We start from the raw sequence: 17,207 nt of genomic DNA, 5'->3' as shown, positions 1-17,207 counted from the left end.
CCAAAAACACAGCCATGAATAAAGAATGGTACCAAAACACCCTCCAACAGCAACTTCTTCCAACAATCCAACAACAGTTTGGTGAAGAACAATGCATTTTCCAGCACGATGGAGCACCGTGCCATAAGGCAAAAGTGATAACTAAGTGGCTCGGGGGCCAGAATGTTGAAATTTGGGTCCATGGCCTGGAAACTCCCCAGATCTTAATCCCATTGAGAACTTGTGGTCAATCCTCAAGAGGAGGGTGGACAAACAAAAACCCACTAATTCTGACAAACACCAAGAAGTGATTATGAAAGAATGGGTTGCTATCAGTCAGGATTTGGCCCAGACGTTGATTGAGAGCATGCCCAGTGGAATTGCAGAGGTCTTGAAAAAGAAGGGCCAACACTGCAAATACTGACTCTTTGCATAAATGTCATGTAATTGTCGATAAAAGCCTTTGAAACGTATGAAGTGCTTGTCATTATATTTCAGTACATCACAGAAACAACTGAAACAAAGATCTAAAAGCAGTATAGCAGCAAACTTTTTGAAAACTAATATTTATGTAATTCTCAAAACTTTTGGCCACGACTGTATATCGCGATGTTGGTTTTATTTTGATTAACTCTGCAGTGCTAGACATGTCCAATTTTGCTTGATGCCACAGTGATATCATGATAAAACATAATACTGTTTGAAAAAAACAGCAAGCAGTACATAGTATTTAGTGAAGACAGTAAGTAGAAAGCTATTATTCCGTTCTGAATATCTTAGGCTTATATGTTGAAGTGACCTAGATATTCACTTATCTTTGAGACACATGGTACTACTATATACATATGTGGTTATGCATATGTTCAACACCGGTCAATTCATGGATTATTCAACACTGTGGTGCTATGGGCATCATTGCATCAGTGTTACACCCCCACATAGGAACAGCTTTAGAAATGAGCCTTGATCCTCTGTGTCTGCTCTGTGTCCATGCAGCTCCACAGTTCCACAGAAACCAGAGCACCAGGGAGTCCCACGCTGCACTGCAACAGATCTCATTTTTGTACCAATGAGCCTTTTTCACTTCATTGTATGAATCGAGCGAATGTTCTGATTTTAACTAGAGATGTGCAAAACTACATGTATTACTACTTTTCAAAACTAGCTGGTCTGTGGGTTGTCTGAAAGACTGATAAACATGCTTGTAAATAGCAGAACTCATGAGACTACAGGCCAGCTAGCACAAACCATCTTTTGGCATTAAAATAGTACTGTCAAGATTTACTAAAGATGCGCAGTGAAAAATTAGTGTTGAAAAGGCGTGGACATAGGTAAAACTTTCAGATGTGGTTTTAAAATCTGATGTGTACATGATGTCTGGTCAAGTGACCTACCCATATCTCATTCTTTTTTTCCATTTTATGTTTTTTTTATTTTTTTTTATTTATTAGAAATGCATTAAGAATCCACAGCTAAAATGTTGGACACACTAGGCCAAATGATAAAACCAAAGATGATATTAAAATATGATCATTTAAAATGAGCACAAGTCACAAACTTGGCGTGCATCCCAAATCAGAAAATTTATTTTTCATATTCACATAGCCAGTTTCATTTACTTATAAGCTGTATGGGGAACCAAATTTTAAAGATAGAGGAAACTGAACCATGCAACATGAACCAATACATGTGTAGGGAGTTTACGTGGAAATCTACAGATTATGCAAAAATTGTCTTAATTGTCAATTAATGCAGGGGCTCAGCTAGGGTTGGCCACCGCATTTACAACTGCTGCTTCTGTCTTTTTTTCTTGACAAGAATTGCGTTTATTTAGACGCAGAACGTCTTTATGACCACATCAAATTGGAGACTTTCCAGACACACACTCAAACTTCACCTCAGAGCCAGGTGCTAGTCAAAGAAGTGTGGAAAAGGTACAGGTGAAGAGGGAACTTCAATAGAACAACGGTGAACTTCAGTCAGATGAGATGTTGTCAGACCATATGTCAGCAAAAAAAAAATATTCAGGCCATCTCCAAGGCCAGCAGCACGAGACTCAGTCCAGCTGCTCTGCTCGTGCACATCCCATCATTGGTTCTCTTTTAGCAGTTCAGTCAATGTACTGTCAGGAGTAACTGAATAACTTGGGGTTTATTTGGCATCAGAGGGAGTGTAAGGCACGTTTATAAACCAAATAACTTAAGTAGTTATGTGGATTAATGCGTACTGGAGACTCGAACCATTTCAAATGATTCAGTTCGATTTGGTGAACCGGTTCGACTGGTTCGCTAAGAAGATCTGATTAAATAGAAAGATTTGTTCGCGATCCGGACATCACTAGACGAGACAAAACCAATAAAAACCATTACAAAGAGGCATTTGCATCCAGTTGGGACATAATTACTGATTATGGCGTGTTAGAACGAGCCGTTTCAGGGGGGTGTGGACATATATATAAGAAAATAATATAATATATCAGAAAAAAATATATATACAAATTACGACCTATGCTCTCAATGTCAAATGCAGAAATGTTAATCCATGCATTTATGACCTCAAGGTTAGATTATTGTAATGCTTTATTGGGTGGTTGTTCTGCACGCTTAGTAAACAAACTACAGCTAGTCCAAAATGCAGCAGCAAGAGTTCTTACTAGAACCAGGAAGTATGACCATATTAGCCCGGTCCTGTCAACACTGCACTGGCTCCCTATCAAACATCGTATAGATTTTAAAATATTGCTTATTACTTATAAAGCCCTGAATGGTTTAGAACCTCAGTATTTGAACGAGCTCTTGTCACATTAAAGTCCTCCACGTCCGCTGTGTTCTCAAAACTCAGGCAATTTGATAATACCTAGAATATTAAAATCAACTGCAGGCGGCAGATCCTTTTCCTATTTGGTGCCTAAACTCTGGAATAACCTACATAACATTGTTCGGGAGGCAGACACACTCTTGCAGTTTAAATCTAGATTAAAGACCCATCTCTTTAACCTTGCTAAGACATAACACACTAATACGCTTTTAATATTCAAATCCGTTAAAGGATTTTTAGGCTGCTTTAATTAGATAAACCGGAACCGGGAACACTTCCCATAACACCCGACGTACTTGCTACATCATTAGAAGAATGGCATCTACGCTAATATTAGTCTGTTTCTCTCTTATTCCGAGTTCATCGTAGCCACCAGATCCAGTCTGTATCCAGATCAGAGGGTCACTGCAGTCACCCGGATCCAGTATGTATCCAGACCAGATGGTGGATCAGCACCTAGAAAGGACCTCTACTGCCCTGAAAGACAGCCGAGACCAGGACAACTAGAGCCCCAGACACAGATCCCCTGTAAAGACCTTGTCTCAGACGACCACCAGGACAAGACCACAGGAAACAGATGATTCTTCTGCACAATCTGACTTTGCTGCAGCCTGGAATTGAACTACTGGTTTCGTCTGGTCAGAGGAGAACTGGCCCCCAACTGAGCCTGGTTTCTCCCAAGGTTTTTTTCTCCATTCTGTCACCGATGGAGTTTCGGTTCCTTGCCGCTGTTGGCTTGCTTAGTTGGGGACACTTCATTTACAACGATATCGTTGACTTGATTGCACAGATACTATTTAAACTTAACTGAGCTGAATGATGGCATCATTGAATGCAATGATGAACTGCCTTTAACTGTAATTTTGCATTATTGACACACTGTTTTCCTAATTAAAATTCTTCAGTTTCTTTGACACAATCGGTTTGGTTTAAAGCGCTATATAAATAAAGATGATTTGACTTATAAAGAATATCTCTTTGGATTTGAGACTTTAGTCTTTGCAACTTTACAGATCTTATTTATGCACCAAGAGCTTGTAACACTCCAAAGAGAAAGGAAAAATGTAAATCCTATCATATGACCCCTTTAAGAACAATAAGTGGTTTTCAAAACTGTCCTGGATGTCTCCCTCATGTAACACTCGATTCAACTCATCAGCTCATTAGTAGAGACTTTAAGACCTGAAGTGGGTCAGAAAAGGTAAAGAGTTGTGAAAAAAAAATATTATGCGTGTCAGATCTGCATCATGTTCAGTAGCGCCGCTCTTAAAGCAGCCAAAATAACCTAATAACCAGCTGCTGTGATGTCTGTTAATCAAAGAACAAAAGAAGAAGAAAAAAAAAGAGGAAATCCATAACTTTTGCAGCTTTTAGAATGATTGTTTTAAGTTCACATAAATTATAAGTTATTTTTTAAAGTCTAATAAATGTTAAAATGTATAGCTCTCAATTATACTGTAATGGCAAATAACAATAGTCAATGGTTTAATATTAAGATAAGATCACTAGGTTCCTTTGTTAATATAAACTTTAAACTTCGAGACACAGAATTGATAAACTGACTGTCATAACCCATAATGCATCAGGCACCCAAAGAGCTCAAGCCGATTCAGACAAAGGCAGCATAAAAAAGAGCTGAAATCACAGCAGTGAATGCTTTTGGAAAGCAGCTTATGGCTCAGGTGGAGATATGGAATCATAATTAATCTTAATTACAGATAAGCAGCACATATACAAAACGCTAATGCTGCTAGAACTGATGTGGCTGATAAAGGCTGTTGGCTACATGTCAGTTCTCAAGAACAGCTTTTATAAGATGCATTAAAGATGAACCATTAAAACTATATATTAGAAGTTAAAACAATGAATCTCTGTTCTTATCACAGGATTGTCACAACAATATATAATGTGCACAATGAAAGAGTAGGATGGAGAATTCCTTTTAATAAATCCACAGGGAAAGGGAACAACAATAATCCAACAGCAAATAATCCACAAAGACAATACCAGACAACACAGGAGAACACGCGAATGATGCAAATGTGTGATCTGTTTGCCGTGAATGCAAGATATTTGCCTCAATTGCGTCTTCGTGCAATTTAAAAAATTTCAACTAGAGCAGAAAATTCACCTGACGCGTTCTCACGCAAGCCAAAAAGCTTATTGGCATATCTGGTTGAATCAGTAAATGGAGGAACACATTGTAGCTGATTGTGGGCACCAGAAATTATATGATACAACTTCACTGAGTTGTGTGTGCCTCTGTATAATGCTGTGAACCCAGACACGTCCGCGTTTGGCTTTCCAGCATTTTTGGGACTTCACAACAGATACAAAGCAGCGATCGTTTTTATCCTCACCATAGTTTAACTCACGGGATGTTTTTTGTCTCACTTGCGCATATAAAAGCAATCCGAGTGATGCGAAAAATATCCCGTGAGTAATCTAGAGTGAGGGACGTGATGGTAGTGCTGGGCGGTTTGACCAAAAATGTATATCACGTTTTTTTTTCTAAATTATACCAGTTTTCCGGTTTATGCCGTTTTTTTTTCATGCATAATCAGGTGTACAATGCACCATTCCTTGAACGCACTGATGCACCGCAACCTCGTGCAGTATGAATCCATTAATACGCACTGCAGACGGACTATGTGTGAAATAGGCGTTATAACGTAAGACCAGAGCACTACTGTGTTTACCCTCACCAAGTGCAACATTGTAAAGGGTCCGTCTGAAACAGTGTCACGTGGCCACGGCGAAGCATAACGTTCGTTCTGAACGCTGAGTAATTAAATACACCGGTATGGCGGTATATTCAAAATTAACATTGTAACGAAAATATACACCGGTTTTCGGTATGAACCGGTTTACCGCCCAGCACTACGTGATGGGCATATTCACTTCACATTTGGTGTGAACACTAGAGCTGTAATCGGGCCTTAAATGTTAGGCCCGACAGGACCCGAGCCCGACAAGTACATTTTGATTGACAGCTTTTTTAAAGCCCGAACCCGTTTACAGCCCGACATTATTCAAATGTGCGCACACACAGCTCTTTTTCCTTTTGTCAAGAATGAGTCATTTATACATGTTTTAACATAATTTATTCATAACTTACGTAGACTATAGGCCACTTGGAAGTTGGAATAAAAAAATAAAATAAGTCCTCTGTAACATCGTAACATCTCAGCGCTCTAAATAGGCATAGGCTCATTTAGCCTATAAATAGACCAACGCACAAATAATTTTTTTTTTTTTAAAACAAATTAATTTAAGTTAAATTTTAAATTAAGATTGGTATTTGGCAATAACGAAATTAAGATAAAGGCTCCGCCGGATTTGATTCGCCACTAGCAGCTGACATTTAATAAAAGAATAATGCCAATATTAGCGTAAATACTCTGTCCACATTATGCATATAAGACTCAATGAATATTTAGTTATCATTTGAAAAACTTTTACTCACAGTGATTAGGCTAAGCCTGCATGTTTTTGTGGAGGAAAATTATTAAATCTACTGTAGATGGCTTCAGCGTGTTCTTGCACTCACTGATGGTGCGTCATTATTCACTCATTATTCTCATTATAAACATGGTCAAAACTTTTCCAAACCTCAGACTTTGCTTTAGTTGCTGGTGTAATCGCCAGAGGCAAGCCTCCGTTACATCTACTCAGCATCCATTTTCGCATCCTTCTCGCGCTAATCGAAACACATCACATGACCGCTCGTTTACCTTGCAAACCTGAGCACAAGCCCGAGCCCGACCCGAGTCCGCGTAAGATTATATAAATTAAGCCCGAACCCGACCGAACCCGTCGGGTCCCATCGGGTCCCGTCGGGTTCGGGCAAAGATCTTCAGCTCTAGTGAACACACCATTAGCATTGTTACATCACAATGTTTAGGCACCACCCATGGCAGCTGACTCACATTCCTGGATTACAATGGTTTCCGCCCTCAGCGAGATGTATTTGGTTGTACACTGTCCTCCATTTTCTCCGTGCTTGAGCAGCTGTAACAGCACTGAACCGGTGTTCAGTATTTGAATGTAAGACTGAGCATAACATTTTTCAAATGCTCCCAAAATCTGAACCACTGAAGACGCAGTGGATTACTTTTATTTTTTAAGTTAATGCGCACCAAATGTTCCAAAATGCATTTATATCTGCACAAATCATTTCACCATAGACTGCTTTGTGATCGAGTGGCAATACATTTGCCACACGAGCACCTGTATGATAAGTAATATTTGAACTTGCTGTGAAAGTATCCCTTACATAATTTGCATGTCGTTATATTGCTTAGCTAAAGTTTTAACTACATTTGTGTGCATATGTTGCTTCGTTGAGGCACATAGAGAACCTTATCAAAGTATTTGTTTCCCTCATCGGTCTTTGCAAATGGGCTGTGAAAACTCTACAAGTAAATAAATGTATCAAATAACCATTCAGAGACGTCCTGGTTCATTCTCATAGGTGTTTCTTCTGCCGGAGTCTCCCCTTCATCTGTGTCTGACTCCAGTTCAAACATGTACGGCAGAACACCGGTTTTCTTGCTCTCGTTCATGTTGCTTCTACTGGATGTTTATTGCTGTAGGTATGCAAAGCAGAGATGTATATGCCACACCCTCTTCTGAAGACGGGGTGTGTATGTGCAGCTCATTTGCATTTAAAGTGATACACACACCAAAACAGCTCTTTTTTTTTTAGACACGCCCCAAAAATGTCATTTTCGACCTAAATGATAGGTGGGATATTTTGAGCTGAAACTTCACAAGACACATTCTGGGGACACCTAAGACCAATATTACATCTTGTAAAAAGGGGCATAATAGGTGTCCTTTAAGACTTGCAATTCGATGGATTCGGCAGGCCACTCTCACGAGAGCTAGCGTGTGGCACCAGTATTTTAACAAATGAAAAAGTTGTGTATTATTTATGGCATCACAGTCAGCATTAACTAATGAGGCCAATTCATTCAGTCATTCTGCGCATGCACTACTGCAGTCCTGACTGTGTTTAATAAACACTGCGAGGGCTGAATGAGGGGTTATTCCCTCTGCTCTGGAGCACGGCTGAGGTGTGGGTTGGTGTGATGACATTGTTTACAGATGTTACACATGCGTGTGGGAAGAGTACAGACTGCACACTTGGGACATTAAGAAAGCCATAGTTCAGGCCTCTCATTTAGATGTAAACACGATGAAATACATGAGTGAAATTGTTCAATCCCACAGAGGAAGTCAAATATGCTGTGACATTCAGACACTAAATGAAACTGTGGAGGCTGATGGAAAAGTGTGGGAGAGAAGAAGTGGAAAAAGACCAAATTAAGAGAGAAATTAGATATCTGATTCATTAGTAAAGCCCTTGCACATACAGTATAACATACACAATGTTTTATCTATGTGGACGCAATGGCAATTAATGCATACAAAATTACTCAAAATAAACCTAATTTATTACTATCAATATTACTACTACTACTACTACTAATAATAATAACTACATCATATTAATAAAACGTACTACAAAGTTAAATTCAAAAACCAAAAAAAAAACAAAAAAATGTCTAATGTCAAAATAATATTATTATTATTATAATCCTACACAGTATTAACAAAAATATACTTAACTATTTGAAATAAAAACAAAAAACAAACAAACTCTAATTTTAATATAATAATAATAATAATAATAATAATGATAATAATAATAATCATAATAATAAAAAACAATATTAATAAAAAAATTTACTAAAGCCATACGGATAAATAAATACATTTGAATTTTATCATCAATAATTCAAAAAAAAAAAGTAAAATAAAAAAAATAAATAAAAAAAGACAGACAGACAGAAGACAGATACAGAAGGACAGATGTTACCTGTGGGTTCTCGGTCGCTGGTTGAGAGACGCGGTACGTCCCGGACTGTGTTGGCTGCCCAGACGAGCTGGACTCGTCATGTAGTCGTTGGGCACTGTTGGAGGTTTCACTGGCTCAAGCGTTTTATAAGGATTGTTACGCCTGTATATCCATTTAAAACAAATAGGCAAAAAACGAATTTTATATATATATATATATATAAAACAATGCTTTAAATAATAAATGATTTGTGGCTTTGCTATTAAAAGCTGCTCTCTATGTCATACTATTGTCTGATTTAGCATACGGGTCAGAAATGTTTCTATTCTTTTCACACTGAAATAAATGATGAAATCAGATCTTACCCAAGAGTGCCTCGTCCTGCCAAGGGTGGGCTGGGAGGTTTCTGTGTTGGGGGATTGGTCCTGGAGAGAGTTCCTCCTCTGATTGACTGATTGTTGCCGTGTTGCTGATCAGACAAGCAAAACATCCATTTAAGCATTTGAACAGAGTCTCAACAACAGATTACATAAATAAGACTAAAGAAATGGAGATGAGAAGAGGGCTTTACCAAACAAAACAATACATTTTAACTCAAGGTTCAGTTTGCTACTGCAATGACTGGGCCTCATTCATGGAACCCATGTAGATAAATGAATAATTTGCATGTAAAACCTTTCTCACAAATGTTTTGTAACTATTTTATAGTTAAATGTGTGCATGTTGATAAATTTACAAACATTCATGAATAGAATGCAAGTCAAGTTTATTATTATTTAACAAACTAAAACAAAATGAAAAAAAAAGTTAACTATTTGTTGCCACAACGAAATTATTATTGTAAATAGTGTTTATTAATTTTTTTTTTATCTTTTTTAATGTTTCTTGAATAAGGACCTTTGAATTACAAATGACAAACACAACTAGAGGTCGATCTGTAGTGAGTTTTTTCATTGGTCAATGCCAATATTTTGATTATCTAGTAGTAGCCAAATAATTTAATTAAATATTAATTAAATATTAATTAGTATTTATTTTCTTAAATTCACTGCAATTAAATCATTTTACACCATATTTCCTAAATTAAGAAAAAAAGTCAAAAAAAAAAAAACACTTATTAAAATATATTTAATCAAACACAATGGGACACTAACAGTCATCGACAATCTCCAAACGCTCAGATTAACCTTTCCATTATCAGTCTATCACTTCAACATATATACAAAAACCAGACGTTAAGCCTGAAAATAAAGTGCAAACAGAACACAACTGAAGACTATGTAAGAAAAGCTAAATTTGTCCGGCAAGCCAAAATTCAAGTACATAGGCAACTGCTTGTTTGAGTTGCCTGTGTACTTGATTTAGTGTTAAAACGGCTAATAATCTTTCGATAATTCAGCTATTAGAGATCACTTTGCAATGGGGTTGATCTACATCTACTGCACATGATGAGGTTATGAGGGAGGGATGAAGTGATATGAATATGTATCAGGATCACAGTCGATCAGTAACAGACTAAAGCAGGAGGGGTCATGGGACAAGTACACTCACCTTGGCTTTAAGCCACTAGTGTGGGCAGAGGAGAAAAGAGAAAGTGAGAAAGACAAAAAGAGAGAGAGAGGCATGTCAAAAACTGGCACGTCTCAGTTCAGAGCTCTTGAAGCAGGACAAAAGCACTTCAAATCTCTAAACCCACATTTCACTTCACTAGAGCTGAGGGCGCTAACGTTAAAATGCTCTTCCTGACAGTGTGACGGTTTTCACACTCGCTTTGACTGAGTGTTCTGAAGCAGACATTCGTTTCACAAGGTCTCTTTTCACACTGTGCTATCTGGGCCTGACCTGCAGTTTGTTTGTGTAATTATTATTAGAAAACTAAAATTCACACTGGTGAAAATGCCAGTTTTGAAATATTTGTTCCATTAGATTTACCACAGAGACTTCTAGTTCACACAAAAGCACTAGCTTTTGTCTGCTGCATAAAGGATACATGGCAAGAATAGCTATCTACTCTATAAAGACAACTTAGTCCCCAAACTGCAGAGACAAAAAGGTCTCTCATCATAACAGTGGCTGCGTGTGCAGTTACTGTTCTGCAGAACATGCAAAGTGTGGCATTATTAATGCACTGTCCTGTATGAGTAATGAGGGCAAAAGTAACTGGGACAATGCTCATAACTGAAGTAGACAGAAAATAGAAACTATATAGTGGAAACCAGAGAGTTAACAATAGAGTATTTCAGCTTTAAAGCACTTGAGGGCATGCTATATTGTGACTATAAAAGCTGATGTTAGGCGCGTTACAGCATAAGAACCACAAACAAATAAAGACACCAAACAATAAACAGACAAACTTAAAAAGAGACTGATTAATATATATACATATGACATAGCATAACAATTGTGATTATATTCAAAATATAATAGGATCTGAAGTGCATTATTGATTTAGTGAAAAATATCAATAAATAAAATACAAATCATTCAATCAATAAATATATTGAATAAATAAACAAAAGGTAAAAATAATATATATTACAAATAAGAAAAAATAAATACATAACCGAAATCAAATAATAAACCAAATAAATTATAAACAAATAAACAACTTAAGGAAATATAGATATATCAGTAGGAAGAATGTTAGTTATAATAACATCCACAAATGAATTCAGTTAGCATCAGTGTAGCAACTTGCTTATTCTATTCTAGAAAAATCATAAGCCAGTAGGTTAATTGGTATTAACAGAAAATATTTCAAACGTTCAATTTGACCATTTCTAGCTTTGGTTATATATCATGACATTTTTTTTTATTAATCACATTATGCATCACAACACATACGTGCATCATGACATATATCCTGACATATCTTTAAAGAAATGTAATTCATATTTACATATCACATCACATAGTGAATATATCTTAAAAAGACAAATTTCTAATCAGGCATTGAACCAAGTCAATAGAATGGTTTTGGGGTTCAAAAAGGTAGAGGATTCCAGTTCCAGGACCAGATACGCAAACTCACATGTGGTGTTCATTTAGATCTCAGAGGAACCAGTAGAGAACAAAACCCTCCCTCAGTCAGACAGAAACACTGCTTAATGTACAGCGCCAAACCCTCTACATTTAAGACTGCGAAAGCGCTTAATGATCACTTACACAGACACACGAGCAGCCAAACAAAAGGATCCTAATATTCTTTCCTGAACAGGGGAAAGATATAAAATAAAGAAGTTAAAAAACCTTTTGAAACCAGCATCTGAGAACTTCTCTGCATTCCTGCGGCAGCGGACTAGATTAAGTGACGACTGACATTGCAAATAAATCTCATCGTTTGCGAACAGTAAAATTGGCTGAAGATGCTGCAATCCCCTGTCAGGTGACTCTTAAATGTTTAATAGTCTTAAACACACACACAATATAAATATATATATATACACACACACACAATATAAATATATATATACACACACACACAAACAGTACAGACCAAAAGTTTGGACACACCTTCTCATTCAAAGAGTTTTCTTTATTTTCATGACTATGAAAATTGTAGATTTTATATATATATATATATATATATATATATATATATATATATATATATATATATATATATATATATATATATATATATATATATATATGTATGTATGTATATGAAGAGTTCAGATGCAAAAGCCTCTAAATGCCATCTGAAATTTTCATCTAAAATTAGGATTTCTATCAAGCTCCTATGCTTAGGTTGAGTCATTTTACTTTAATGGCAATGTGCAGGTCCTTTTCCAGGCTATTAAAGTGAAATAACTGAACATAAATATAGGAGCCTGATAAAAATCTTAATTTTAGATGGCACTTAGAGGCTTTTGCATCTGAACTTTTCATATATATATATATATTTTTTTTTTCATATAAACTTTGGAGTCTTAATTTAATAATTATTAAGCAGATGCATTAAATGTAAAAAAAACACAACAACAACAACATCTGTAATTTATGATGATACAACATATTTCTATTTCAAATAAATGCTGTTCTTTTGAACTTGTACATTAATTAATCTAAAAAAAATAAAAATTCTATCACAATTTCCATATATTAATATTAATATTAAGCAGAAAATTAGACACTGACGACAGGGGTAATGGTTGATGAAAATTCAGCTTTGTCGTAACAGGAATAAATAGCATTTTAAAATATATTCTGATAGAAAAGAGTTTTCTTTGTACTGTGTTTACTGTATTTTTGATCAAATAACTGCAGCTTTGGTGAGCACAAGAGGCAGTAATGTTAGCTGTAACCACAAGTGTAATTGTAGCCGTAATCCCTTGTGAACGCCCATGACACTCACAATCCTGTCAGATTAACCACAGATGGAGGGTGATGCTGTCACTAGGTCAAGTGTTTTTACATGTCAGCACATTTGATGCATGCTGTCAACATGCTGTAGGGCAGGAATGGGAACTGCATGGATGGGTATTTTTTTTTTTTTTTTTTTTTAAATGGGAGGTTGTTTAAAACTCCAGCCTTATTTCACTGCCTTCCTCAATAAACTAGAGCAGAGAGAGGTGTAATCTTGTGCCACTTGGCTCATTTTGCTATTAACATTCATACTCTATTTTAAAGACTTAATGAATCCCCAACACAGTCTCTCTGTTGGTGGGTTAAGACCCAGAAATGAGTTACAGGAGGAAAAAAAACTACGCTAAATTGACAAATGCATATGTTATTTGGTAAAAGCTTTGCAAATTAGGCAGATCATTAGCCCTCATCCTTGAAAAGCATTACATAAAATTACACATGGTGAAAGAAAAAATAAATCTTCACTTGGAACCAGGAAATATATGGCTAAATTAACATTATTTTTTACATAATATGATACATTAATATTCAGACTTTTAAGTTTTGCCACAAAACTAGCCCTAGTGCACTGCCTTGAAGTCGCAATGAAACAGAATTAGTGACAGATCTTTTCTTCCGTATTGTGACAAACATTTGAGCGAAACTATTGAGAAAGAAAAAATGACAAATCTAAACGCGAGTCAATTATAATAAAGGGGTGGGGTTTAAGCAGCCTATGATTAGAGAAGTCAGACATATGTCACAAGAAAGAAGTCTGATATTTTACCAGATTTTTACAATAAGACATGCGTGGCTGAATTATTCGCAGTAAGAGCAACAACATGCAATTAGAAAACAATTATATTAATTTTGTTGTTGTTCTGGAGCCATGTAGTCACTGTTCACTTTTGCTGTATAGAAAAGAACTCACCCAACAGAAACAGGTAATATTGTGATAAGCAATCAACACAGTCCGACATATTGAACAGACTGTACACTCACAGGCTTGTTAGAATCAAACTAAATATGGCATATACTCTGACTGAGATATATGGTCACACTTGAAAACACGGAGAAACAAGCCATGCTTTCCAGGGTTCACAGTCCTGTTTGAAGGGTTGGAAGCAGTGAATATGAAAGTGAAAGTGAAAGTGACGTGACATTCAGCCAAGTATGGTGACCCATACTCAGAATTTGTGCTCTGCATTTAACCCATCCGAAATGCACACACACAGAGCAGTGAACACACACACACACACACTGTGAACACACACCCGGAGCAGTGGGCAGCCATTTATGCTGCGGCGCCCGGGGAGCAGTTGGGGGTTCGATGCCTTGCTCAAGGACACCTAAGTCATGGTATTGAAGGTGGAGAGAGAACTGTACATGCACTCCCCCCACCCTCAATTCCTGCCGGCCCGGGACTCGAACTCACAACCTTTCGATTGGGAGTCCGACTCTCTAACCATTAGGCCATGACTTCCCCCTGTCAGTTTTAAAAGATGGCCACGTATTTACCTTCACTCCATGCCCCACATCATCCAGTACGGTGAAGTCGAGGGGCTTCCTGATGTACCTCACCGGCCGCTCCAGGTTAGCCGGAGCGATGATCTTATGAGTCCTTGATGTGTTCTTATTCGTTGTCAGGATGCCAATCTCTCGCCGGGCGACCTTCTCCTTATGGATGTCTACCGTCTAATGAAGATGGAAGAAAAGACAAAAATGAGATTGAAAGGTTGGGCTAAGTAAGATTTGTTTTTAAAGAAATTAACGCTTTTAATAAAAAAAAAAAAAATAGTTAATATTATTAAGCGCCTTTTCCACCAAAAAAAATAAGCGACATAAGACCCTAAATATTATGTTACTGTGAAATTAATGTGGTGATGTTGGGAGCGTCATGCAGTATTAATGGCAGATATTGAGGTTTTTTTTCTTTTTTTTTTTCTCTCGGTGGTGTGATTTACTGCAGTGTCAATACCCTGTTGGGAGAGTGTTTTAAAGGAGCTTGTGATGAAGTGGAACACTTCTGAACCTTAAAGAGACGGCATTAAAAGAGAAAAAATATCCCTAATGGTGAATAAAACGGCAGGAAGCCATTTTTTCTCAGACAAATAGGGAACAAAAATCATATTTGCCTACTTTTACTACACATTAAAAGGTACACCAAAGTTAAGGAAAGTACTATAGCATGATAAAATCATTAAGGCTCAATACAAACTGCTGTGAAAGTTTCAGCCTCTGCAATCATTTCTTGACATATTTCTACTGAAAAACATTGTAATATTAGCCCAAAAAGAATACATACAAAATCTGCCAGAAACATGTTTAATCCATGTTTTCTATTCTCAAATGTTAATTAGGTTTTAAAAATGTTTTATTCATTTCATTTTTATCAAGGACCCCTCTCATAACCCCAAAACCAACAAATAACAAGAATGTTTTTAATGCACCAATAAAAGTCTGAACAGAATGTGTGGTTTTCATAAATGTATGTATATTTATTGTCAATAGTTTTTACGCAATTTCTGAGTTGGTTCTAATCACTTATTTTTAGGGCCTTATGTAATCTGTTTGATTTAGGGATGCTTATTTTAACCTGTTAATCATTAAACGACCATAAGAATTTTGACCAATTAATTCAATCAGTTAAACGGTTTAAAAAGTCATTTATTTTATTTTTTCAGTAATTGATCAATTTCCCGCATTAGCAATGTATTTGAATACCAAAATATTATTTATTATGTTCTTCAATCACGTTCCAATGTCCATGTAAAACAAATTTTCTTACATAACATCACAGCGGTACGATGATAACACTTAACGTCACAAAAGAACACTGCTCAGTTTAAATATGTAGTTAAATATTATTTAACTACATATTTAAACTGAGCAGTGTTCTTTTTCATATGTTTGACTGAATGCATTTTATTATTATAATGAACAGGCAAAGATTAACTGTGTGCAAATTTTTTCCTTCTAACATTTGAAGCAACTACTCCTTTTAGTCAAAGATAATCCGACTTGTAAAAGGTGTGCTTTTATTTGTGTACATTCACAATAAAAATAAATCTTTGCATTTTTGTAAAATAGGCCTAAAGAAAAAAAGGGTGCTGCTTTCTGCCATCTGTTTCCTTTCACGCAGCACAACAAAAGTTTTTCTTTTGTTTTCTTAATTTATTAAGTAAAAATATATTTTTCATATAGGCCTATTTATTTGTAATCAAATAAATTCATAAAACTATAAATTCCAAATTAAAATCCAAATTTCATGACCTTCCGTGTTACACAGTAAATTGCATTCTTCTGACAATAGATTTTGAGATTATGTATGTGTTTTCCACTCTGTGGATGTCAAAGGTCTCTATATTTTTATTAACAATTCTTGAATTTTACATGGACACTCTGACAATCCTCAGTCTGAGAAATTCTGTCCTAAATAATCTACTCTACAAAACACACCTGACATCTTTATCATACAACACTGTTAAGCAGAATTGTTCAGATATTTACAAACCCGATTTCAAAAAACTTGGGACACTGTACAAATTGCGAGTAAAAAAGGAATGGAATAATTAACAAATCTCATAAACTAATTTTATTCACAATAGAAAATAGATAACATATCAAATGTTGAAAGTGAGACATTTTGAAATGTCATGCCAAATATTGGCTCATTTTGGATTTCATGAGAGCTACACATTCCATTCCAAAAAAGTTGGGACAGGTAGCAATAAGAGGCCAGAAAAGTTAAATGTACATATAACGAACAGCTGGAGGACCAATTGGCAACTTATTAGGTATAAAAAGAGCCTCGCAGAGTGGCAGTGTCTCTCAGAAGTCAAGATGGGCAGAGGATCACCAATTCCCCTAATTCTGCAGCGAAACATTGTAGAGCAATATCAGAAAGGAGTTTCTCAGAGAAAAATTGCAAAGAGTTTGAAGTTATCAAAATCTACAGTGCATAATATCATCCAAAGATTAAGAGAATCTGGAACAATCTATGTGCGTAAGGGTCAAGGCCGGAAAACCATACTGGATGCCCGTGATCTTCATGCCCTTAGACGGCACTGCATCACATACAGGAATGCTACTGTAATGGAAATCACAACATGGGCTCAGGAGTACTATAGGAAAACATTGTCGGTGAACACAATTCACCGTGCCATTCGCCGTTGCCGGCTAAAACTCTATAGGTCAAAAA

General features: G+C 36.3%; 1 protein-coding gene across 9 annotated transcripts in view; it reads right to left on the bottom strand.

Moving 5' to 3' along the window:
* The window catches only part of LOC132123986 (abl interactor 1-like), a 59,783-nt gene that overhangs the window by 11,708 nt on the left and 30,868 nt on the right, over positions 1 to 17,207 (bottom strand). For 5 of the 9 annotated variants that reach the window (XM_059534689.1, XM_059534691.1, XM_059534692.1 and 2 more), the window contains exons 3-6: positions 14,525 to 14,701; positions 10,211 to 10,225; positions 9,025 to 9,128; positions 8,681 to 8,821 (exon numbers count right to left, since the gene is read on the bottom strand). In XM_059534689.1, the coding sequence (XP_059390672.1) occupies positions 8,681 to 8,821; positions 9,025 to 9,128; positions 10,211 to 10,225; positions 14,525 to 14,701 (437 nt within the window). The remainder of the gene's footprint in view (positions 1 to 8,680; positions 8,822 to 9,024; positions 9,129 to 10,210; positions 10,226 to 14,524; positions 14,702 to 17,207) is intronic. The other 4 variants (XM_059534690.1, XM_059534693.1, XM_059534695.1 and 1 more) reach the window with 1 other exon arrangement.

Source organism: Carassius carassius, chromosome 42, assembly GCF_963082965.1.
Source record: "Carassius carassius chromosome 42, fCarCar2.1, whole genome shotgun sequence".
NCBI lineage: Eukaryota > Metazoa > Chordata > Actinopteri > Cypriniformes > Cyprinidae > Carassius > Carassius carassius.
This window is presented reverse-complemented; position numbering and strand designations above follow the sequence as displayed.